General features: G+C 40.3%; 2 protein-coding genes and 1 non-coding gene across 3 annotated transcripts; 2 read left to right on the plus strand and 1 right to left on the minus strand.

Annotated features, from left to right (window-relative positions):
* The first annotated feature begins 1,348 nt into the window (after nucleotides 1-1,348).
* On the plus strand, nucleotides 1,349-1,421 carry TRNAV-UAC. The gene has a single exon. It is a non-coding gene; the product is annotated as a tRNA-Val (tRNA).
* Nucleotides 1,422-2,911: 1,490 nt separating this feature from the next.
* LOC122035885 lies at nucleotides 2,912-4,921 on the minus strand. The gene is made up of 4 exons (XM_042595036.1): nucleotides 4,277-4,921; nucleotides 3,870-4,153; nucleotides 3,575-3,802; nucleotides 2,912-3,497 (listed from the first exon to the last, which is right to left on the minus strand). The coding sequence occupies exons 1-4, from the start codon at nucleotides 4,692-4,694 to the stop codon at nucleotides 2,961-2,963; spliced, it is 1,467 nt and encodes a 488-aa protein (XP_042450970.1). The 5' UTR covers nucleotides 4,695-4,921; the 3' UTR covers nucleotides 2,912-2,960.
* A 3,253-nt stretch (nucleotides 4,922-8,174) lies between these two features.
* Nucleotides 8,175-14,694, plus strand: LOC122035881 (transcription factor bHLH48-like). The gene is made up of 7 exons (XM_042595032.1): nucleotides 8,175-9,351; nucleotides 9,416-9,574; nucleotides 9,671-9,736; nucleotides 11,047-11,115; nucleotides 11,772-11,846; nucleotides 12,670-12,934; nucleotides 14,452-14,694. The coding sequence occupies exons 1-7, from the start codon at nucleotides 8,818-8,820 to the stop codon at nucleotides 14,487-14,489; spliced, it is 1,206 nt and encodes a 401-aa protein (XP_042450966.1). The 5' UTR covers nucleotides 8,175-8,817; the 3' UTR covers nucleotides 14,490-14,694.
* The last annotated feature ends 9,248 nt before the right edge of the window (nucleotides 14,695-23,942 follow it).

Here is a 23,942-nt window from a genome sequence, read left to right on the forward strand (position 1 = left end):
ATTGCCTAACTGAAACATTTATTGATCGTCTAAGTACATGTCTGTATCATCTTAAACGCGTCTCTAGAAGTTTTCACCCAAGAGTTGTAATTCTAACTTTCTTTTTAATGCTCTAATTTCTTATTCTGTCTATCTTCGTATGTTTATAGATCCACCTTAATATTGTTGATTATTCTAAATGCATGGATACAAATTAAATTGATAAACAGTAAATGCTTACATTGATCTCTTGCAGATCTGCAATCGACGTCGGCAAGACTCGCTGTCGAAAGAGCGATCACAGGATCGAAAAGTCCTCCACAATTTCATGAACCAAATCCCACCGTCTCATATACTCTCCTTCCTCACTCTACATTGCATACCTTGATTATCCTTGGACGTACTATTTATAAAGGGAAATGACCTAGGGGTATGATGATCTTTTCCTTCAAGAGTAGTGGGGAACGTGGGCATGTTCCCACGTCTCCACTTTCTCCATTGCCTACAAATATATTTTTGCAACTCTCATATTTTTTGTTTATGTGCTACAGTCATAATCTAATATTTAATTATAAATTGATATCATAATTTATTCATCTTTATATAATCTGAAGATGAATGGTAAAGAACGTTCAGAATAAACGTAATCACCCTTCCTCATACAATAAGCCCAAGAAACTTAAAAAAACAAAACAAACAAACATATACTAACTGTAGACCATTTAATATTCAAGCATCACAATCACAACGCATGGGATATTGTTGTTTTTTAATGCACATATTAATACCTTCCAATCCAATCAGATAAATTTGCTTTCACTGTGGAACAAATCAATTTACTAGCTAGCAATGTGAGTTCATGCATGTCCTTGGGAATTTGTAGAAAGCCAAACAAATTATCATGATATATCTGTCTATACTTAGAATTAAAACGCAGTCGCCATTAACGCGAGTCCAGTCGCAAAGCAGAATCCAACCATTGTGAATTCTTTCTCCTCTCTCGTTGCAATCTCATTCCGCAAATCAGAAATTTCAGCCTCCAGTTTAAGAATGGTTGCTCGCATGGCTTCCTTTTTCTTCTCCTCTTCTAGTTTGTTCTTTATGTCTTTGAAACGTGGAGGGACGGCAGCTGACTTTTGCTCCATAAATTTTAGGGTTTGATGCGAGAGATTTTAGGGTTTGATCGAGAGATTTTTGTTGGGAGTATTTGTAATTAAAATTTCCTAAGTTAATTAATAGATCAAATATGATTTTTAATAAGTTATAAATATGAGTGAGATGATATTTTAATAATTTTTAAAATATTTTCTTTTATAATAATCTAATATAATATTGTTAAATAATTTAAAACCTGAAACATTAGCACGCAGTTACTGTGGTGTAGTGGTTATCACGTTAGTCTTACACACTAAAGGTCCCCAGTTCGATCCTGGGCAGTAACATCAAATTTTTTTTTTTTTTTGAAACTTTCTTATTTTCTTTTATTTTAAACAATTTATAAAGGTTCCCAATTTTATAAAATATTATGATTCAAATAATAAGCAAAACAAACTATTTGCTCATTTATTAATTACTCAGAAAAATATTTTTTTTATAAAAAACGAATATTTTTATTAGCTATCTATTTTTTGTAACCAAAATTTTCACTTTTAGAAAGTGTGAAATTGACTTTAACAATTTTAGGAAAATTAAATATAACATTAAATTATGTTAATTTATTTGAATTAAACTTTCAGAGAAGTTTTTATCGCATCGGTGACGGTAATCAATTTGGATTATTCAAGAAATAAAATCCTATGCAATATCATATTAATAATCTAAATCGTGCATTAAATAAGGAATATTAGTAAACTACGTGTATTAATATTAATTTATTGTATATTGGGATGGCCCAGTTCAGCCCATATGCTCAGTTTTAAAAGGGTATTAAAAATCTATAAATATTCCATTTTTTTCAAACTTAGAATAGATCCGTTGGCAATGGCGTAGTTAGGATTTTCACTTAGGAGAGGCAAAGCGACAGAGTCAGCAAATGATGACGGTGATGCTGACAGTAAACAATGGTGTCGACTAAGCAAAAGAAATTAATTAAGTAAATTTCACCTTAATTAAAAGGTGTTTTTTTTATGGAGCATCAGCGAAGCGATGACGTTAACCAAGTGAAGACAATGACCATGCAACAAATGACAGTGACGATGGTAGCAATTGGTGTCCGGTGATAGCGACTTGGACTATAACGGTAGCGACATGTCGTAAAAGATTTTGTGTTAAAATTAGAGTTAGAAAAAAGAATATGAAAGAAATTATAGGAATAAAAAAATTGAAAAGGGGAAAATAAAAGTTCAGGATTAGAGGAGGAAGAAGAAAAATGGATTAAAAAAAATTGACTTTGGAAAAGAGGAAAATGGTTAGGTTGAAAGGGTTTTAATTAAAAAATTTTACTAAAAAGACGAGAAAGTTTCAAAATTTATGACTATATATATTTTTTATTTTTTCCCTCACCGTATTAATATTTTCCTTGAATTCCAGGAGGTGCGACCGCACCCCCTGAGCCTTATATAGCTACGCCCCTGTCCGTTGGGAAGTCTTGCGAGTTCTTGTTCGTCGATCTTTGACGTCGTTCACTGAGATAGAACCCCTAGATTCCCATCCCTTAGATTCGATCGACTCGCTGGCAAGGAGAAGGCTGAGGTACGAGGGACGATGAAGAGCATTCGCGGAAATCGAATATTTTAAAATTTTAGAAAGGGAAACTTAAATATGATTTGAATATTTTAATATCTTAGATACGTGTTTCCTAATTTACCGAATATTTTTGGTCTAGCTTAGGAATGAGCCGGCTGGATTTGGATGAATTTTTAATTGGTAAAAAAAAATAACTGTTCTCATTTCTATACTGTCGATGTACTACTAATTTATCTCAGAGCCAATATAAGATAAATTACGGGCCTTCTTTAAGCTTTATGAGGAGGATCCATAACTTAAAGATTTTTTACAATCCATGAATTTGGTGCGTCTAAAAAGTGTCCTAATGAAACCCAACGTGGATCGTCGGACCGATCAAACCCAGTTCCGGGTGATGGAGAAGTTGTGGAATCTGAATGAGAGATCCCCAGCTGTGTCCCTAGTGAGAGATCCGTCAGGCCCTCCCCTGTACACCAAATCACCAGCACTCGAGCCACATGAGGCGAGGGCAATCGTTTATCCTCCGGCTTCTCGGCCATTTTCGCCGGTCTCGGAGGCGCCATCTCTCTCTCCCACATGAACAGGTGGAGCAGAATCGGCTTCAGCGCGTGGCGGTGGAGCGAGAGCTTCTGGCTGAGGGAGACCGTGTCGAAGCACCGTATCGCGCCTGACGTGGAGACCATCCATGGCAGGACCTTCTCGCCGCCGACCCTGGAAACGACAAGCAGCTTTGACACTTCCGTGGCTTCTCTGAAGAGCTCTCGGAGGCCCGATCTTGTGGCTGCAATGTTCGGGCTGTCGTCGTCGATCACAGATGATATGTAGACGAACCCCTGTAACACAAACTCCTACATCTACGTGACAACCAAACTAGAATTAAGGAACACGCATGGTATAATTGGAGCTAAACCTCTTCGGTTCGACTGATTGCAAAGCCTAACTTAGAGTCGCCTTCCCGAAGCCTAATCTCGACGGCCATCTCCCCTGCTTTCGGAGTGTACCAAAGCCTGACGGCCCTGATCACCCCGATGTCCACCCCATGGTAGTCCTCGAAGCCGTAGAGGCTGACATTGGCTAAGTTGGAGAGGTCAGCCAAGGACCCCGTGTTCACAGTGGACGAAGCTGTCTCGCCGGAAATCTATGCATCGATGCTCGAGCATGAATTGGAGTATTGGATAAAGTGAGTTCAATCACTCGTCTCGTACCTTGGTGAGTAGGGCCTCAGTTTGGACACTGGTGCAGGCAATGGGGACTCCTGAGCCCTGAGAGCAGTCGAGCCACGCGTTGGCCCGGGCCAACGTGTCCTCGACCGAGTTGTAGCGCGTGCCCGAAGGGTCAACTGCCTTGGGGAGGATGAGCAGGGAGAAGAAGCCGCTTGAGTTCGGAGTGTCCAGTGAGTTACGCATCATCTTTTCCCAGGGATATGAGACGTAGCCATCTTGGAGTTGGAAGTTGCTCAGTGCACTGACAGCTCTGGAATTCCTCGATCCTTTTGCAAAAGTGGTTAAACATGAGAATCGATTAGGGAACGATCGATGAAACAACGATCTATTTAATTAAGGACTTATTCGTTCATGGAAACAGAGTGAACTAGGGAAAGGGTAGGTATTACCCAGCGAGGCAAAGCAGTCGGGCAGGGAGCGGTCGACGATGTCGACGGCGTGATTGGGGTATTGGATGGATCGCAGCACGTACTGCCGGCGTCCGGCCTGCGGGTTGGACGTGATGCAGGCCTGGAGCTCGATGGTGGCGGCGCTGGGGTCGTCGGGCCATCCCCGGCGGGCCTTGAGGAGCACGGAGGTGTCGCCGCGCTTGTACGCAGTGTGGAGCTGCTTCATCACCGCCGCCCGGCCGCCCTTGAATGGCGCCCGCGCAGGCGGCAGCGCCCTGAAGATGACCTCCTCGAGGATGTCGCCGGTCTGCAGCGCGGCGGCCTCGCTGTCACCGCCGACTCCGCCGCTCCACTCCTTCGCCTTGCTACCCCCCGCGGTACAATCGATCGCCACCACCGCCTGGTTCTCCATTTTCATCACGCCGCCGGAAAGCCCTTGGCGCCGGAAAATAGGCAGCAGATCCCGCAAAATTCGATCTTTGCTGATGATTCGCCTCCAAACTTCGATCTCCTACAAAATATCTTCGGTCAATACTCGATCTCTTCGAGCTTGACGAAATCGCATGGATGAGGATGAGATTGCGAACAGGAGAATGCAACGAGGAGGACTGCGAAGACTTCTAGATGGGAATGGAAAGTAGTAAGTCAACGGGGCGTCCCTATTGGACGGAAGAAACACATTGATTTATAAGTTTAAACAAAAGTCGTCTTCAGCGTGATGCCAGCAAATAACTTGCTTTGTTTTTAAAGCAAAAATCTAAAGGATCTATATGTTTCAAATCATTTAGGGTGCTCCCATTTTAATTATTTCTCGATTTTCCTAATCACTTCGTCAAATTTTCCGCATCATTCAATCGAACATTTAAAATTTAAATCCCAACTAACTATGACATGACACATTACACCAAATTTTCTTCAGTAGAATGACAGAAATTTTTATGGATCGAATAGGATTAAATGTCTAAATTATATATATAAAAAATTCATACTACATAAAAGTAGAAAATACGTTACTTAATTACATGGTAAAATTAAATAATTTTATGGTTTCTTTCTTATTTGGGTTTATTAATGATACAAACATAAGTATATTTAAGAAATTATGGGTTGCCCAAGTTAATCGTGTAATAGTTAGGTCATTTAACATATAATTAAGGATTTAAAATTAGAGTCTAAGTTACGATATATTATAGGAGTTTTTTTTTTCAAGTAAGAAACAAATCTAAGAATGCTGACCGGATCTTCATAAGGACTTTTCAATTTATCTTGATAATCGATGAAAATTAATAGTTAGTAGAAAATTTTTATGGATGGGATGGTTGTTGGTGCGGTTAGCACTAACGGTTTAACTCAAGTTTTTATAAATGACAAAATAGGTTAAGTTAGTCTCATTGTTATCTAACACTCTGATCGAGTATGCAGGAGAAGCCCAAACAGGTCGACGGGCTGACCTGATGTCTGCCACGAAGCTCAGCTAGGTCAACGGGCCGACCGGATAGTTGGCACGGAGTCCAAATGAGTCGATGGGTTGACCGGACGTTTGACACGAAGTCTAGCTAGGTCGACGGGCTGACTGGATAGCTGGCACGAAGCCCAGACGGGTCGAAGGGCTGACCGGACGTCTGACAGGTAAGTGGAGGTAAGTCACAGGAGGAGAGTGACTATGAAGACGCGTTCCCGGGAAGGGAACATTAGACGTCGATCCGACTTAGATCCATTTCGGATATCTAAGTCAAGATCGTGACTAGATTCCGGTCTCGAAGAGATGAAATTTAATTACTATCATATTTTGATTATAAACTGTGCTAACACTCTGTTTTGCAAGATATTTTACATTTATGTTTCGGACACATTTTCTTGCAGGGAAATGAAGTTGCTGGAAAATGGAGTCCGAGCACCCGGAATGCAAGTTTTATCCACAACGTCACTTCGTCACATGGAGCGCCCTGGGGTGGCTCGACTACGTTATATTCAGGGCGCCCAAAAGGATCCAGGCGCCCCGAACCTCTTATATAAGAAAGGTAAAGGTTGGAGCTAAAGAACAACAAAATAATTCACGCTCTTCTGTGCTTCTGCGACATTGCGAAGACTCTCCGACAAAGCTCTGTTTTTCTGTCTTATTGTCTATTGTTGGTATTTTCTTTCTAGCATTTATGTACTTAACTTTTTGTAATCAAATATTCGAATTATTAATGGATTGCCCAACGAAAGACTCAACAAGTGCAGGCCTTGGAGTAGAAGTCGATAAAGGCTCCGAACTAATTAAAAAATGACTCTTGTTAGCGTTGCTTTATTCTTTTGCCTTTACTTTTCCGTTGTGCGCTCTACGTTTTTTATTATCGGTATTCACCCAACAATGATCACCTTCATGATTAGTATAATGATTAGACCTTCTAATAGATAATCAAAATATTTAAGGTTTGAATCTTAATTACGGTACATGATAGAAGATTTTTTTTCGTGAATTTAAGAATATTAACCATCTGATGAATCTTTATAGGTTGATCCGGTGGTTAGAACAGGGGACCCCCATTTGGAGGGGTCAACGCCACGTGGAAGTCAAAGGGCCAGGTAGCTGACCGGGTAAGGGAAGGCTGGTCGGCTAACCGGAGAAGGATGGGCCGACCTCCCGGCCGGTCGACCGGTCGACCGGTGAATAACCGAGGGCAAAAGGCGCCCTGGCAGGGGTCGGGTTTCCGGCGCTCGATTGAACAGTAACGAAGGGCCGAGCGGAAGTCATGCTCGACCGTAGACATAAGATAACATACTGCTAGCAGTCCCCACATAGCACCTTACCGAGGATCGCCCCAGCATACCGACGCATACGGAGGGACGGACGTGAGGTGAATGCCGACCGGCTGGACGTGAGATGAGTGCCGACCGGCCGGACGGGAGATGAGTGCCGGCCGGACGTCCCGGCATGGACTAAGGAGAGAAGGACAAGGAACGTCTTATGATAGCTGTCAAGTCCTATGACTAGGCCATAATCCAAATCTGGCGGCAAGGTGTTCTGCTGTCCCATCGAAGACGTGTCTGGACTGTAGCAGTATGGTGTCAGGTAAGCTTTCTGACAAACACATATCGAGGTATGAGCTAAGGACACGTATTTACCTCGGTAGGTGTGCGTGAGCTCTTTCACCGCTCTATATAAAGAGCCTTATACTTCGCCGAAGGTACGCGTTCTACAATTTTGGCAGCCACTTCTTCACTGTTAGCTTGCCTGACTTGATGGTCGGAGGGTCACCGCCGGGAACCCCTTCCCGGCCCGACTTCTGTGCAGGTTCGCCTGAGGTTCGTGCGACCAGTCGAAGATCCACGTCATCGACCCGGAGAGCGCCACGTACCCAGCGTCCGTTGATTCAGCGATTCGGACAGGATCAATTTGGCACCGTATGTGGGAAACGCTCCTGCATCCGATCGGAAACAATGGACGACAGCACACGGTGACGCTTTCCACGGAAGAACTCGATGCTCTAATCGAGTCGAGGGCCGCTAAGCTTGTGGAGCAAAAACAAAAAGTACCAGCCGAGCGGCCTGAGCAGCAAGCAACGTCAGCATCAGGTGGCCGAACGGAAGCACCACATGCTACCGTTGCATTCCACCGGATCATAGGTATTTTTAATTTATTCTGATAATTAATATAAAATTTACTAAGGATCAAGTTGATCATTTTCGGGATTAATATAGATTGGAAGAACTACATTAAAAAAAATTACTAAGGTGTCAACAATAGAAAAGTCTAATAATAAAATTTAGGTTGGAAAAACTTATAATAATGTTCAATCTAAAATCCCATAGGTTATCCTTGTGCTGTTTACACTTTACACAACAACGAAAAATAATATTGTATATAAAATTTTATTCTTGCATTTACAGTGATGATAAGTTTATTTTTTAAAATATTGATCGTAAAATATTTTTACAAATATCCAATTACAGTGAATGTAAAATTCAGCTGCCTATCGAGAGCGGGCAGCCGGTGAGATTCCCATCGAAAACTCCAGCTGCCAGTCAACGGCGGTCTGCCGGTGAGATTCTTATGGGCCACTCACCAAAGATATAAGCCCTCGAATCCTCTACGCCTCTAACGAAGCCGAAGAGTACTTGTAGGTAGAGGATCTCATTTGGGCCACCGACGGTGACCCGACTCGCGCACCTCCTTTTCCAGAAGAGTTGTGTATTCGTACAGTCACAGCCCGTTGCTTTCAAAGCAGGTCGGTTTCCATTCCGTTATACGCGCCACGAAAAATGAAATTACTTGGACAATATTACAAAGAAATCGAGCTCCTCGACGACGGCCATGGTGGAGTTCTCTATATAACTCTGCTCATGCCTACTTCACTGCTTCCAGACTTCGAGCCCATTTGACGTGCTTCCATTCGAGATAGTTCAATCGATCGCTTCCTCGAGTCGCTCTAGGGCTCGATCGAGAGAACGCTGCGCGAATCGGGATCGATCCGTTCGATTTAGGGGTTTCCAGTGGCGTTCTTCGGCAGGAACTGGCAATTGTGCTGCGATCGAGGCGATTGGCTTAGGTTTTGATGGAATCGGTCGAGGCCCCGCAGATCTCGGGCGTCAGATCGGGGAGTTCCGGCACCTGCGCGGCGGAGATCGCGGAGTCCCTCCGTTTCGAGGAGGAGATCCAGAGTCTGATCGTCCACCCTAACTTCGAGGCTTCTAATGGGAGCTCCTTCACCGCGCTTCTTGGCCTCTCCGGCAACCAGGCCGCGGAGCTCCTCCACGAGTACGGCCTCACTGCGGCGGCCTCCTCCCCTGCTGGCGCCGCCGAGATGTGGCGACTCCGCCTTGGAGGCGACCGCGCGGCGGGGGAGCTCCGCCTTCCGCTCGGTTGTTCCCCCACCTTCCCCTCCGACGCTGCCATCGTCGAGAGCGCGGCGAGGTTTTCTGTCTTCGCATCCGAGGAGTCCCCCGCTTCGAGCTCCGGAGGAGGCATCTCGCCGAGGCTGAAGGTGGAACAGCTGGACCCCGATTCGCCCCCTTCCGTCCCCGTTCTCCCCTCGCCGAAGACGAAGAGATCACCGGCGAAGAGGAAAGGGACGTGCGAGAAAAGCAAGGTATGTAAATTAATCGACCTTCCACGAAGCCAGCCCCCTGAGACATTCCTATTTTGGAACACAGGCGAGGGGAACAGCAAAAAAAATCAAGAGGACCGAAGAGAAAAAAGACCCAACCAAGGCCACGGCGACGGAGGAAGACACCGCCGACGAGAAGCTCCCCTACGTTCACGTCCGCGCTCGCCGAGGACAAGCAACCGATAGCCACAGCTTAGCAGAGCGGGTACTCCACACCACCACTGCTACTGGATTAATTAACGACTAAAATACTTCATCTAACTGTGGGATTATCACTAATCCCATTGTTTACAATTTATAGGCTCGAAGGGAGAAAATAAATGCGCGGATGAAGCTTCTGCAGGAGCTGGTCCCCGGTTGCAGCAAGGTTGGTAATTTTCTCAATCATTCCCGGGATTTGATGGTACTTGTTCCCTAATTGGCATTCTAATTATACTTGGATGGCATCGATAGGCTCAAAGCTTTTAGCGTTCCTTACGCAATCAATTTTGCAAATTACTTCCTTGTTACGCATAAAAGGTCGATTCTTGACCTTTTAGTAGGAGAAAAGTTAGCAGATGAGGGAGTGGCGTGCATTTGATTTGCCTGGAGCCAGTGATAGGCGATGTAGTTTGGCCCATCAAACATCTTGTCGGCTTGCTTTTGTAAGCTACATTGTCTGTCCTTTGACTGGGCCAAACTTGGTCGGATTCATTTGGGCATTTCCCTTCCATTATGATCCGGCGTTGCTATTGTGATTAGGTGTCTAATCCCACATCCAGTTGTTGGGTGTGTTTATTTGTTGGTTTGTGAATCGATTCCATGCCGCAGCAGAACCATGTACAGCGATTGATGTGCATGGGGTTGCTGCAAATTGGTGCCCTCGGGTGAATTGAAGAGGATGGAACCAAAGTGATGGTCCAGGCGCCGATTGCAGGCAAAGTTTAGAGAGGACAGAGACATGATGTGATTAGTGTGGTCGAGTGCCCTATCACGCAAGTCTATATGTGAGACAGACGTAACGGGTACAGCTATATAAATTCTTGCAACATCAAGATGACATGGATGGATTACAAAGAACACAAGTCATTACCATCATAATATATAAATATTGGAGAGAAAGACTTATATGGTCCCTCGCTATAGAAGCTCTCCATGACTACCCTAAACACTTTTGATTATATTTAGGTTTCATTTAGCTAATGAATATGTTAAATGGAGCAAAAGTTATAGGTGTATAGCGCCTTTTATTGAGCTTTCCCTAAAGGGAGGGTCTTCATATGCACCCATTTTACTGTACCAGTTGCTTAAATTGATGTGCTCGTTTGTTAATATCATATGCATTTTTTTCCCAATGCAAAATGCATTCACTGTCACACTACTACACTAGGGAACATGACTTCTGTGGAGGGCCGTACTCTGCCATTGATGATTAATTAATAAAAAGCTAATTAATCTTCCCTGCTGAAACTAAAATTCAAGGAGCTCACAGCGTTAAATTTTTGTATTATTTCCTGAAGCAGCCTAAGTGAATTTAACAGTGACTGTTACAGTGACTGAACATTGATCCTATTCAGGATTGCACACAATCTTTTGGCTGAAACTAACAAAAAATTTATTGCATAACCTTTTGGAATGCACGTTTTTGAAAGTGGACTGTAGAATGAATTAATTCTCCGATCTGTCTTTTTGACGCAGATAACAGGTACAGCTTTAGTTCTTGATGAAATCATCAACCACGTACAGTCTCTGCAAAGGCAAGTTGAGGTACCGTTCTTGACTGTCTATAGTGTTGTTTGCCAGTCTCAAATTTATGCTTTAATGAACGGTTTATCTGCGAGAAAATTTTACTTTACCCTTGTACTTTTATTTTTTTTCCTATAATTTATGCTTTAAATATTACTTTTTTTTTTATCTCTTATAATTATTATAAAATGAAAGTAAAATATCAGACTCCTCCGTTAACATTAATAAAGAGGAGACTGTTAATCCATATTAATGGCGTGTGTAAGAAACTGAATAAAATTATAATTTCACTTATATTGCTTGTTGAGCTGTTCTGTTTTTTAAGCCCCTTCTGCTCTTAACTCTTATTCTTAAATTGTTTTACATCTTATGATCTTTTTCAAACAAATTGAAATTAAAAATTAATATTTCACACTCATAGGTCTAATTTTTTTTATTGTATATATATGTTTACATTTTTTATGAAATAAACTATTTTATTGTACTCAATTAAATTAACTACTTTAAATTAATCTATCAATTTTTTTTTTTAATTATTGTTACATGTTGCAAACTTTAAAATATCATAAAGGGCAATGTAAAAAAAAAAAGACAGATTACGTGCTGTATTAAATGAAATTTTCTCTATATTTATATTAAAAAAAACAAAATTTCACTGTATTACTGTTTATTCTCAGTTCCTGTCGATGAGACTAGCGGCAGTCAACCCGTGCATCGATCTTAGCTTCCTGGACCACATTTTATCGACGCAGGTAAGACTCTAATTATCTATAAAAGATGAAATAATTTTATGAGCATTTTCGAAGAGTTCTTTTACGATTGATATTTATCGGTCCAACTTTCCAGTGTAACACTATTTAACTTTATTTTTTATTAAAAAAGTATCACAAACTAATTTCTAAATAAATTTGTCTCGATATTTAATGACTAAACTTTTATTTCTAAACATCAAAAAGTCTAAAATTATTAATTTAAATGATTGAATACCTTTTCCCTTGGGCGTAAAACTCCTGTGTGCTATTAAGTTATTATTATTTAGATATTATTGAATTATTCAATGGGAATGGGTGCTATCGAATTGTATAATAAAACTTATTTAGTTCCAATTAATGTGTAAAATTTAAGTTGAATATTTATAATTCTTGATTGTTACCAAACTATAATATTAAAATATTGCAAAATTATATTTAGAAAGTGTTATTAAATTGTTCATTTGTTCTGTATAATACTTTATAATTAATCATAAATTCATTTTTAAATTCCCTCCCAGTTGGAGGTGTACGACAGCTAAGTTATTAAATAGGTATTTTTACAGGACAATCTAAAGTTCTCCTTGTTTTTTTTTTTTTCACCTACAATAATTGGCTGCAACGGTCCGCGATTGAAAGCGGCCAGCCACCAACCCCTGTTATTCTTTTTCTCCTTTGTAGCACACAGTCACGACTCCTGTTAAATGCTGGCACCGTACGGCCCCTCGCTGTTTACGGGTGGTCCACCGTCCACGTACGAGACCTGTACGTAATTGGCGAAAGGCCTCACATTTATGTTCTTTGACGTGTACTGCGATGTTGGCAGTGCGAACCTGGCGCTGGTGCTGCTAACGGAAGAGAAGCGTTGGCCTGGAATCCTGCTCCGTGGTCACCGGATTCCGCTATTGCAGGCGAAGACGTACGACGACTACTACTGCCGCGGCAGTACCAGGTCTGGCACCTCGACCTCCTCGGCCCCCAACAATCATCCATGGCGTGGGAGAGGGATGCAACGCCGCATCACAATGCCCTTCCCTTCCCCGGGACAGGAACCGGGACCTCCCTCTTTGGCTATGATAGCACCAATTCAGGTAATCTCTCCTCCGATACTGTTGCATTAAACTCTGAATTAACTAATCCAATTGCCAAACGGCTCCTAGAGTTTTATTAAGATATATATTTAACAGACAGGTGACATTTTGGCATCGTGATACTAAAGTATTGAGGGGCTTTAATATTAATAAAACTTTGGGGGTAGAGTGTAGCTGTGCAGAGAGCTAGCTAATTTTTTTTCTTTCTCAAACTTAAATGCGCACCTTTTTTCCAATGATTTTTTCCCCCTTTGCTACGAGATCCGTTTCTTGGGGATCGGAAATGCTTACTGCCGTATGGCATCGCAGAGGACCCAGCGCTATAAATAATTGCTTCAGGCAACGAGGGACCTCCTGCAATGCGCCACAGCTGCTTATTCCAATCTGGTCCCATTGGTCCCCTCACCATGTAGATTTCCTCTACAAGTCTCTGTCTCTTCTTCTGACGGCCTTCTGCCTTGGAAGAAAAAGTTGGTCTCATAAACTCTATTCTAGCGCGCAATTCACTAGCGGTGCAGTACATGCTTAGTTGGTTCGTGTGCTTCTTTATATTGAGAAATGGTATTGGCCATGCCATTTTGCGACTTTCAAACTTTGCCAGCTGATAAGTTTCCTTCTTGCTTTGCCTTGGCTATCACAGACGGTGACACATGATAAATAGTGCCTTTACATCTCACCTTGTCTTGTCTAGTTCTAGCTGGCATCAAACGAGACTCAGTCACTCAGTCCCAGTGCAAAACAACTAGGAGACTACTTGTGGGCCATAACTTTAGATGAAAGATCCCTTTCATCCAGATTTGGCCAGAGATAGGATACTTATTCAGTTGTCTCCATGGTTAATGATAGAATCCCTTTCCTATGCTTATTGAATTATTAATTAACATATGGGGCATTTTGAAAATTATCGATATTCTGACATGCATACTGAAGTCGAAGCATCATTCTGGGTACTTCAGACTGATTTAAAATATATTGGCTTTATAGGCATCAACACACCAATTAAATAAATGTAGGTAAAGCTGACTTTTGCATAATGTTCTTTAATTACTTGCAATAATTGTCGCATGCTGAGTCACTCTTCACAAAATCGTAGTTGAAGGGATGAGAAGCTAAACTAAATCATTCACTCACTCACATACATTGCAAAGGTGATAACACTCATCCTAGGCACCTCTCATAGTCTATCTCCAGATTATATGAAGAGAGATAAATCACGAGTAACTACATCTGAGCAGTGACCAGTACACGATGTCGATTTCCTCTGTCTAAAAAAAGTTAGCATTTATCTTAACTGTTTATGAACATTTATGCTCACATATAATACATATACACTATATTAAAGGGAGTGAAAAGTGAAAGAAACAATAAAATTTATTTTTTCCCAACACATTTTCAATTGAATTCTTAAAATATACTTACAAATAACTGAATAAGAGGTTTCTTTTGTTGAATCTCAATCATACCTATATATTTCCTTTGTTATTTCAAGTTGTTTATATATACGTTTCTCTTTGTAGTGCCTCTGAACGCGAGCCAATCGAAGACAGAACTCTAAACTGAAATATCATCAGTTCTCTCCTATTTCTGATATAACATCTGTAATTATGCTCTAATTGACGTAGTAATCAATTCAGAAAACTAAGCCAAGTATGATCCTCTAATTCCTGATGATTGTATTGTGCTTATGAAGGCTCTAATGTTCCCATATATTCAAGCAGCAGGTTTATTTATGCTATTAATCTACCTATTTTAAACTTCCATATCTGTGGTAGTGAAATCTGGAGATCACCATATTTTAATCTAGTGGACTAAGCTAAGCATGATTTTTAAACTTCGAGCCCTGTATGTTGAAGATGTATTCAGCATTGTTTTTAGATAACATATATATTGATCCACTTGATTATTTTGTTCAGATAATATATAGTCAAAGCTCTCAAAATTTTATCTGTTGAATAAGATAAATTTTAAACTGAAGATCTTAGAGATAACATTTGATTGTTAATTTTATCATCCTGGTAAGGTTAATGACCTGTTTACTTCAATCTTTGCTTGCTTGAATAGGCCATGGTTTGGACTCTTGCTGGTTTAAGTTCCTTGCCACTTTCAATTTTTTTGATCAAAATTCAAGTGTGGTTTACTATTATTATTTTTTCACAGAGCTTGTTATTGACAATGAAAATTAAGTGCACCAGCCATCCAATGGATAGGAACATCGAACTTTATTAATCTACGAATAATTGATCGATCTTTTACTACCAGTCATCCAATGTAGAGTTGCAACTTGTGATATCTAACAAGCAGCACAATACCATCATAGATAGAAGCACTAGATCACATATTATTAGTGCAGTTGACATTAATAGTTAAATTTTAATTTTGATGAATGATAAATGATTAAAGTTAAATTTTATGTAATTTGATATTTTTATTGAATGTGTAGGAATTGACGGATCTAGAGTATCTGACACCATGCTGAAGCTCAATTAGGTCCGAGGACCTGATAACTGGCATGAAGTCTAGATATGTCAAAGTGTGACATGATATTTGACAGGAAGTCCAGTTGAGTCTATCGGATCTGACAGCTAGTTGAAGTTCAACTGGGTCTGTGGATCTGACAATTGACAGGAAGACTTGATGGGTCAAAAGACAAGTCAAGTGACTACAAATAGTAAGTGAAGATAAGTCATTGGAGGAAGTGATGTAGTAAGAACGAATCCCAGTGGGACTATAGGCGCTAGTTCAGCTTAGAATCATTTTGAAAGTCTAAGCTGAGATCATGACTAGATCCTGATCTTGATAACATATAATATAATTAATAATACTATTTTATATTGTATTAACTTTATTTTGTAAGTTATATTTTATTTTTTGGATTTTGCAGGGTTAAAATGCATAGTATTTGAGTATGCGAGGCACATCGGAGATGCAAGGAAGTGCCTCGGAGCTGCGCGGAGGTGCCCTGGACCTAGTGAAGGCACCTACATGTAGATAAACTTCAAGGATAGAAGTTTACTGCACGAAGGCGCTTTGGAGCGCATTGGAGTCGCTTCGGAGTGCATTGGAGGTGCCTCATAGTGCTTGGAGCCGCCCTTGCACGGATAAAGACTGAGGGCTTCAGAGCTGATAAAGGCCGAAATTTACAATATCAAGTTTGGGGTTGAAGGTGCCTCGGACTAGTTTGGAGGCGCCCTCAACACTCCTTAAAAGCCATGTTCGGCCAGTAGCTTGGACACAACTTCCATATGAACTCATATGATCGTTCTGCCACTTCGACTTCACTGTACTGTTGTTGTGCTACTAATCTGCGAATTCCAACCACTATCGGCAAATCGACACCGACACACGAGCATTCAACTTCAACATTTCTATGTTGGTAACAATTTAATTAAAGTTATTTACTTTATTGCTAAGGCAGTATAGGTTTATTGTTAGTGCTAGAAGCACTAGCTAATCAAACTTGTGTTTTGATATTTGGTAAAGGTTCAAAGTTAAGTCATGTTGTGATCTAACAAGTCTATCTAAGTGTACATGAAAGTTCTAAGTGAAAGGTGAAAGTTCTAGTTGAGACTAGGCAAAGAAGTCGTATTAGACACTATGTAGTTGGAAAATCCTAGCTACAGCTAAGCAATGAAGTCTTAGTCCATGGGGCTAGGCAAAGTCAGGCAGGTTGAGGACGTTGGGCAAAAGTTCTATGGTCAAGGACACCAGGTGAAAGTCCTGGAGGTTGCGTACACCAGGCAGGAAATCCTAGGGTTGAGGATACTAGGCGAAAGTCATGAAGTCTCAGATATTGAGTAAAAGTCCCAATGGTTTAGAGGACTGGTTTAACAAAACGTAATCTCTTCTGAGAGGAATATGTGAAGATGCATTCCTTGTAGAGGGAAAAGTAGGCATCAATTTGATTTAGAGTTTTAGCGAAATTCAAAGTCAGATCCGGACCGTCTGAAGATTGTTAAATATTTTATTTCTATATTATTTGTGTGTTACCTTTATTTTGCATGATAGCTTTGTGTATTTGGACTAATGTGTTTTATAAGAGCTGAAACACATAAATTACCCTTGAATGAACACTGCTCGAGGCGTCTCAGAGTTGCTTGGAGGTGCCTCGGATCTAGTGGAAGGCACCCTGTGTTAGGACCCGTGCGACGGACAAAAGGGGTTGAATTGCCTGTATAACAATTACAAATAGACCTTTCTCAATATTTTAAATAAGATTAGTAGCACAATTATAAAAACAAATTAAATGAACAACTTTAAAAAGAGAGAGGTAGAAGAGTTACTTGGTTATAACCTAGATTGTTGTTAATCCATAGCAAAAGAAAGTACTAAAATATCTCTTTCGATAATGGCGGAGAAATCTCTTATACTCTTTGAACGCTCAGAAAGTTACTAGGAAATGAATACTTGAATTGTTATCTATTTCCTAGGTCTATGAGTCTTTTTATACTCTTTGGAAAATCTTATTCGAGGTTGGAAGGTGCCTCTAACAAGACAAGCGAAGATAAAGTCCTATCTTCGCCAATTGTTGCATTTTGGCCAGTATAAGGCGCTTTCAAAAAGTTGAAGACGCCTTCTATGGGTGGTTGAAGGTGCTTTCTCATAGAAAGGCGCAAAGGCGCCTTCAGCCACATTGAGGGTGCCTCCAGCAACTCCGCAGCTCCCCCTTTGGCTCTTCTGCTACTCCGATCATCTGGATGATTCCGTCCATTCGGAATTGAGCTTATCCTGACTCATTTTCCGGTCTTCTCCTCGAGCAAGCTTTCTCCCCCGCTTTTCGTCCCTTGAACCTTGCACACGTCCTTCTCGTCCACCGGTGTACTCTTCCGCAGCACTTCGTCTCTCGGACACAACGAGCTTGTCGGCTCTCTCCCGCATCGTCCTTCTCGCTAGTTGCATCTTTCGCTCGACTTCTTGTGTTCCTAAGCTCATGCACACTTAGACATAAGGATCAAACACAACATAACCTAACCGAATTTGATTAACCACATCAAAACTACCACAGAGTTCTAACACCCTGGATAGGGCGGAGGCCCCCTCGCACACATAAACCTTGGGGATATGGTTTTCGCTGTGGGGAGGCACCCAGGAGAGCATGGAAAGCGCCCTTCAGAGGATAAACAATGGTTTACGTGTCAACCCCCACTCGGCTGACTACGTCGCACCTAGCCCAAGTAATAATTCCTCATCTTGTGGATTCAAATTACTCGTACATGTGTCCAAGAGTATAGTACTCTTAACATGTGATGTTTTGGCCAAAGACTTTGAGTAACAATCTTGACAAGTGGCCACAGGGTATACATCTCTTCGTAAGGAGCGATGAATCTTCTATCGACTATCCAAATACCTTCGAGTACTTCAACTTATATCCAATCATTTCGGGTCCACACCTCTACGGAGATATTTGCTTAAGATGTTAAAGTATAAGTCTCCATGACCAAGGTAACTTGAATATTGTAAGTTGAAGGAAATTTGTATTCGAGTTGTAATAAGAGCTTCATTGACATATCCATATATGTAGAGAACCATATGAAGTTTTACAACAGGTTACTCCAATTAACTAGTTACCATAACTAGTATCCATGTTTAACTCTCGACATCCCAATATCTCCAGTCAGTGATGAACAACTGCTTAGATAAACCAAGAAGTATAACACGTGCTAGTCTCACAGAATTGATGATGTCTGAACTCATCAATTCAACGATCAGAGATTATTCAATACATTTATAATTGCACATGTAGAGATGCTCACTAGTTATAATCTAATCACAAGTTCTCTTATACTATATATCATATTGTGGATATTCAGTAAATGAGTTTAAAATTTATTCATGCATATACAGAATGTGCACTCAAATAGTGAATTTCTATTTATCTAATAAATAGTACATAGTATAAGGCAATTGTCTTAGGATATCTCTCAAATATAACACCAGACTCTTGGACCGTTCAACTAAGTTATAAGTGATCTTACTCTTACACCTAAGTTTCAGACTCTCGTGTCCTTCGATCGAGTTTTAAGTGAGTTTGCTCTCACGACCAAGTCCCAAATTCTCGTATCGTTCGGCCGAGTTATAAGTGAGTTAACTCTCACTACCAAGTCTCAAACTCTCGTGTTAATCAACTGAGTTATAAGTGACTTGGTTATCAAGATCATGCTCCAAACTCTTATATCATTCAGTTGAGTTATAAGTGAGCGTGTTTTCATGCGTATGTCTCTGAATCTCGTACCGTTCAACCAAGTTATAAGTAAGCTTACTCTTACGCTAATGTCACAGACTCGCGTGTTGTTTGATTGAGTTATAAGTGTACTTGCTCTCACGACCAAGTCTTAGACTCTTGTGTCGTTCGAACGAATTATAAATGAGCTTGCTCTCATCACCAAGTCTCAAATTCTCGTGTTATTCAATCGAGTTATAAGTGAGCTTGCTCTAATGGCCAAGTCCCAGACTCTCATGTCGAGCGGTCGAGTTATAAGTGAGCTTGCTCTCGCGCCCAAGTTCCAGACTCTCTAGTCGTTCGACCGAGTTATAATTAAATGAGCTTGCTCTCACACCCAAGTTCCAAACTCTCGTGCCGAGCGATCGAGTTATAAGTGAGCTTCCTCTCAACCCAAGTTCCAAACTCTCAAGTTTTTCTAGCGAGTTATAAGTGAGTTTGCTCTTACACCCAAGTTTCAGACTCTTGTACCGAGCGACCAAGTTATAAGTGAGCTTGTCCTCACAACCAAGTTCCAAACTTTTGTGTTGATCGATCGAATTATAAGTGAGATTGCTCTCACGACTAAGTCTCGAATGCTACTTCCTCCGAATCAAGTTGTCGGTGATTTTTCTAGTATCCTCCAAACCTCTGATCATGTATTTAAAGCTTTTCAGAAGGACAGGTTGATGCTCATGTTAGTGGGAGGTTGATCAAACACCACTCGCATAAATTTGAACTAGTAAAGGGATGACAATCTAAGGAAAGGAGGAGGCATTATAAAATGCTAAGGGAAAAAACATATGAGACATAAAGATAAAGGGAAAAATATATAAATAAGCGTGGCATAAGTTTTTCAAATCTTTTACAGAACTAAAGAAACTTCTAAGGAAAAGTCTTTTTAAAGTACTTTTGGCAAACTCAGGGAAGGGGTCTACCGAGATGTTACTCAAAATCTCCTGGCAACATATAAAATTTCTAGGGATGTCAACCATCAAATAGTTATCCTCCCTTAACTACTTAATGACCCCTTCTGCTCTATAGGCAAACATCTTGGAAGTCCAATTGGCAAGCATTTGATTGAAATCCTGTAAGCGTAGATATTCTACTTTGAAAGCTTCTAGCCGTTTTTGCTCTCCTGCCTTGTATTTGTCAGCTCCGACTTTGAAGCTTCTAGCTCGGCCTTTAGGGCCTCCAGCTCGGCGTCCTTGGTGTTGGAGTGTATACTGAAAGCCTAAGCTTTTGTAAACATTTATTTTGAATAAAGAATCACATTTGGTCAAATTATCTACATTTGTTTGTAGTTGTTCAATTAATTTATATTGTAGATAACATAGTATGTGGTGTCACATACAGAAGATGATGTTATCAGTACCTTATAAATTATAAACAGTAGTTCATGACCAAAATGGAAAGAAACAAACCATTAGAAGGTCGTAGTGTAATTAGGTATTAGTTTATCTTGACTATATAATTACACTAGTACACTCAGATTGTATTGAGTAGGATCATTTGAGGTCGTTTCTTTTATACTGACTTTATAAAGGAACAAAGACCTCAGTTATTATGGAAGTGTGTGCTTTTAATCCTAATATAATAACAAGCACATATATTTGATATTTATTTCTTTAATTTATCAATGGGTGAGATTTAGTTCGATGAATCAATAAGCCCGATAAGTTGGGAAATGATATCACTTATAGTGTGTGTTGTTGATTATAGAAGGAAACTGTGTCCTAGAGATACTAGGTTGATAATGTCCCCAAGAGGAGCTCATAAAGATTGTCATGTTAAACTCTGCATGTGGACTTAGTCCGACATGACGATAAGGTTGAGTGGTACTACTCTTAGACTAAAATATTAATTAAATGAGTTGTCAGTAACTCACTTAATTAGTGGACATTCGATATCTTAAACACAGGGAGACTAGCACACTCATAATAAGAAGGAGCCCAAAAATGTAATTTGGGATTGGTGCGGTAGTTCAATAATAGTTCTCTAGTGGAATGAATTATTATTGATAAAATTAAGTTGTGTGTTCGGGGCGAACACGGGATGCTTAATTTTATCGGGAGATCAAAATCAATTCTCCTCTCGGTCCCTATCGTAGCCTTTTATTTATAGAGTACTATACCCACCTATACCCACCTTCTATACCCACCTAAAGGGGATCGGCCAAGCTAGCTTGGAATCAAGCTAGGGCCGGCCTAAGCATGGTTTAGGGTGGCCGGCCCTAGCTTGAACCCAAGCTAGAGGGGGCCGGCCATAATTAAATTAAAAGAATTTTAATTTTTATTTTTATTATGTGGAAGATATAATTTATTAAAGAGAATTAAAATTAAAATATCTCTTTTAAAAAGGATCTACAAAAGATTAAAGAAAGAGATTAGATTTCTTTCCTTATTTGTAGATTGGAGAGATATTTTATTTTCTCTTTAAAAATTATTCACATGTTGAAAAATTAAAATTATAGAAATTTCTTTTTATCAACCATGAAGGGATTTTTGAAGAGAAATTTTATTTTTAAAATTTCCGGAAATAAATTAGGAAGTTTTAATTTGTTGATTGAAACTTGTCTAATTTGTCTCTCTATGATGTGGTCGGCCATTAAGAGTTTAATTGAGAAATTTTATTTTATTTTTCTTAATTAAATCATGTCAAGGAAATTAAGGAAATTTTATTGTAATTAAATTTCCTAATTTACCAAGGCTAAGGAATATAAAAGAAGGGGTGGGGTGCCTTCATGGGGTACAACCTCTATTATTTTTCCTCCCTCTCTTATTCCTTGGTGTGGCCGGCCAACATCCTCTCCCTCTCTTCTTCTTTGTGGTGGCCGAAACATCCCTCTTGCTTGGAGCTCTTGTGGTGGCCGGATACTACTTGGAGAAGAAGAAGAAAAAGGAGAGAAAGCTTGCATCCCTTGGAGTTTGGTTGGTGTTTTTTTTTTCTTCTTCCTTGGTGAAGCTTTCTTGTTTTGGCCGAACCTAGCTAGGAGGAGAAGAAGGTGTTTGGTGGTTTCTCATCTTGGAAGATCGTTGCCCACACAACGTCCGAGGTTAGAAGAAGAATACGGTAGAAGATCAAGAGGTCTTTCTAAAAGGTATAACTAGTAATTTTTCTTTTCGCATCATACTAGTTATTTTTGGAAATAATACCAAATACAAGAGGCTTACGATTCTAATATTTCGAATATGTTTTTCGATGTTGTGTTCTTTTATTTTTTTCTTTTCCTTTGATTTGATTGTTCCTTTTGGTTAACCTAAAGTTATTTTAGGAAATTAAATATTAGTTTTTCATAAAAGGTTTTGTCTAGTCGGTGGTGGTTGCTCCCATATCCAAGAAGGTCATGTGCCTCGCCACGTCAGTACTGGGAACCAATTATGGAAATTAATATTTAATAGAATTAATAACTTAAGGTGATTTGGATCGAACGTGTTAAGTTCCGCAGGAGATCCAAGTCTAAATCTAAAAGAACAAATAGATTAAGTTTTGGATCAAACGTGTTAAGTTCCGCAGGCGATCTAAAATTTAATTTAAAAGAACACATTGTAGCTAGGAAAAGGTTCAGACCTTTGTACAAAATTTTTGTACAGTGGAACCTCTAGGTTTTCCGAATAGCAACCAACACTTGGAAATGAGTGCTTGTTGTTTTTCTTCAAACTAAAGGTCCTTCAATGTAATTTCGGCTGCCTAGTTTGCTTGCTAGGAAATAAGGGCAATCTTTGCTTCTTTGAGTTTCTGAGCAAGGACTCAGGCTTGTTTTTCAAGTCCAGATCTTCTATGGCTCTGATTTTCAAAGACGAGCATCGAAAGTGTGTACCTATTTCTTGAGCCTCTCAATTTTGACCTCCTAGTCATGACCTTTATCCTTTTCTAAAGTAAGAACTCGCTCGGCTCTTAATAGTAGCTCTAATTGGTTCTCCAACTTGCTCTTTAGTTGAGTTGCTTTTGCTTCAAGCCGATCGACTGGACCTTCAGAGGTGCTTGCTCCTCTAATCAAGTTCTTCAGGAGCCGATTTTCATGATTTTGCATTGTCATTTTTTGGCAAAGAGTTAGGTCATTCACCCAGAACTAATGAAGTAAATAGAAATTTAGGACACTTAAGAAAAATGAATATGCAATAATGAAGAATGCTTACCGCTATAATGTCATGAGAAAATCGATCGGATAGCTCCTCTGGCGAGCCATCAACCACATTTGCTCGAGCGTCAACCCAAGTTTGAGCTAATGGGATTTGGATCTTGATAGTATGTCAAGAGGTGAGTGACTCTAAAGGACTGATGGTGAGCCATTCTTGTGAGGGCAGCCTCAATGTTGTGATTATTTTCTTAGGCTTAGGCTGCTTATCCAACCCTTCTGCAAAGGACTTATTTTTGGATTTGGACTTAGAGGATATCTTGGAGTGGGGCTGCAATGATTCGATCGGAAGAGGCACGAGCGACACAAATATCTAGTCAGTCGGACTTGCAACCTCCTTCGATTAGACTTGAAAGAGAGACTTATGATACGACGAATGATATGGGACCCCCAAAGTCAAGTCAAAATATAAGAGGAGGTCTGACATGGCAGTTAAAGTCAAGGAAGGGTTAATACCTGGACCAGTACGACCGGTCTTCTGGGTTGAGTGGTCATCCGATTGGACTCTTCGTCCAGTTGGATCTCGGGTCCCTCAGTGTTGATGAAGCCCCGGGCTAAGCCAATATCATTTAGAGCAAAGTCCTTTTTGTCACTTGGGATAACATGATTACCTATCCCGTCTGAGTGATCTATCCGGTCGAACTATAGTGCAGATCGGACATACTGGACACTCA

This window comes from Zingiber officinale, unplaced genomic scaffold (assembly GCF_018446385.1).
Source record: "Zingiber officinale cultivar Zhangliang unplaced genomic scaffold, Zo_v1.1 ctg125, whole genome shotgun sequence".
NCBI classification, from domain to species: domain Eukaryota; kingdom Viridiplantae; phylum Streptophyta; class Magnoliopsida; order Zingiberales; family Zingiberaceae; genus Zingiber; species Zingiber officinale.

Bases quoted from the DNA above. Each gene is read 5' to 3' on its own strand.
- LOC122035885 (XM_042595036.1), bottom strand. From the start codon at position 4,694: ATGAAAATGGAGAACCAGGCGGTGGTGGCGATCGATTGTACCGCGGGG. The intron at 3,803-3,869 runs GTACGAGACGAG...ATCGATGCATAG, and splicing joins CTGAGGCCCTACTCACCAAG to ATTTCCGGCGAGACAGCTTC. The intron at 3,498-3,574 runs GTTTAGCTCCAA...TTTGTGTTACAG, and splicing joins CAATCAGTCGAACCGAAGAG to GGGTTCGTCTACATATCATC.
- LOC122035881 (XM_042595032.1), top strand. From the start codon at position 8,818: ATGGAATCGGTCGAGGCCCCGCAGATCTCGGGCGTCAGATCGGGGAGT. The intron at 9,737-11,046 runs GTTGGTAATTTT...TTTTTGACGCAG, and splicing joins TGGTCCCCGGTTGCAGCAAG to ATAACAGGTACAGCTTTAGT. The intron at 11,116-11,771 runs GTACCGTTCTTG...GTTTATTCTCAG, and splicing joins CTCTGCAAAGGCAAGTTGAG to TTCCTGTCGATGAGACTAGC.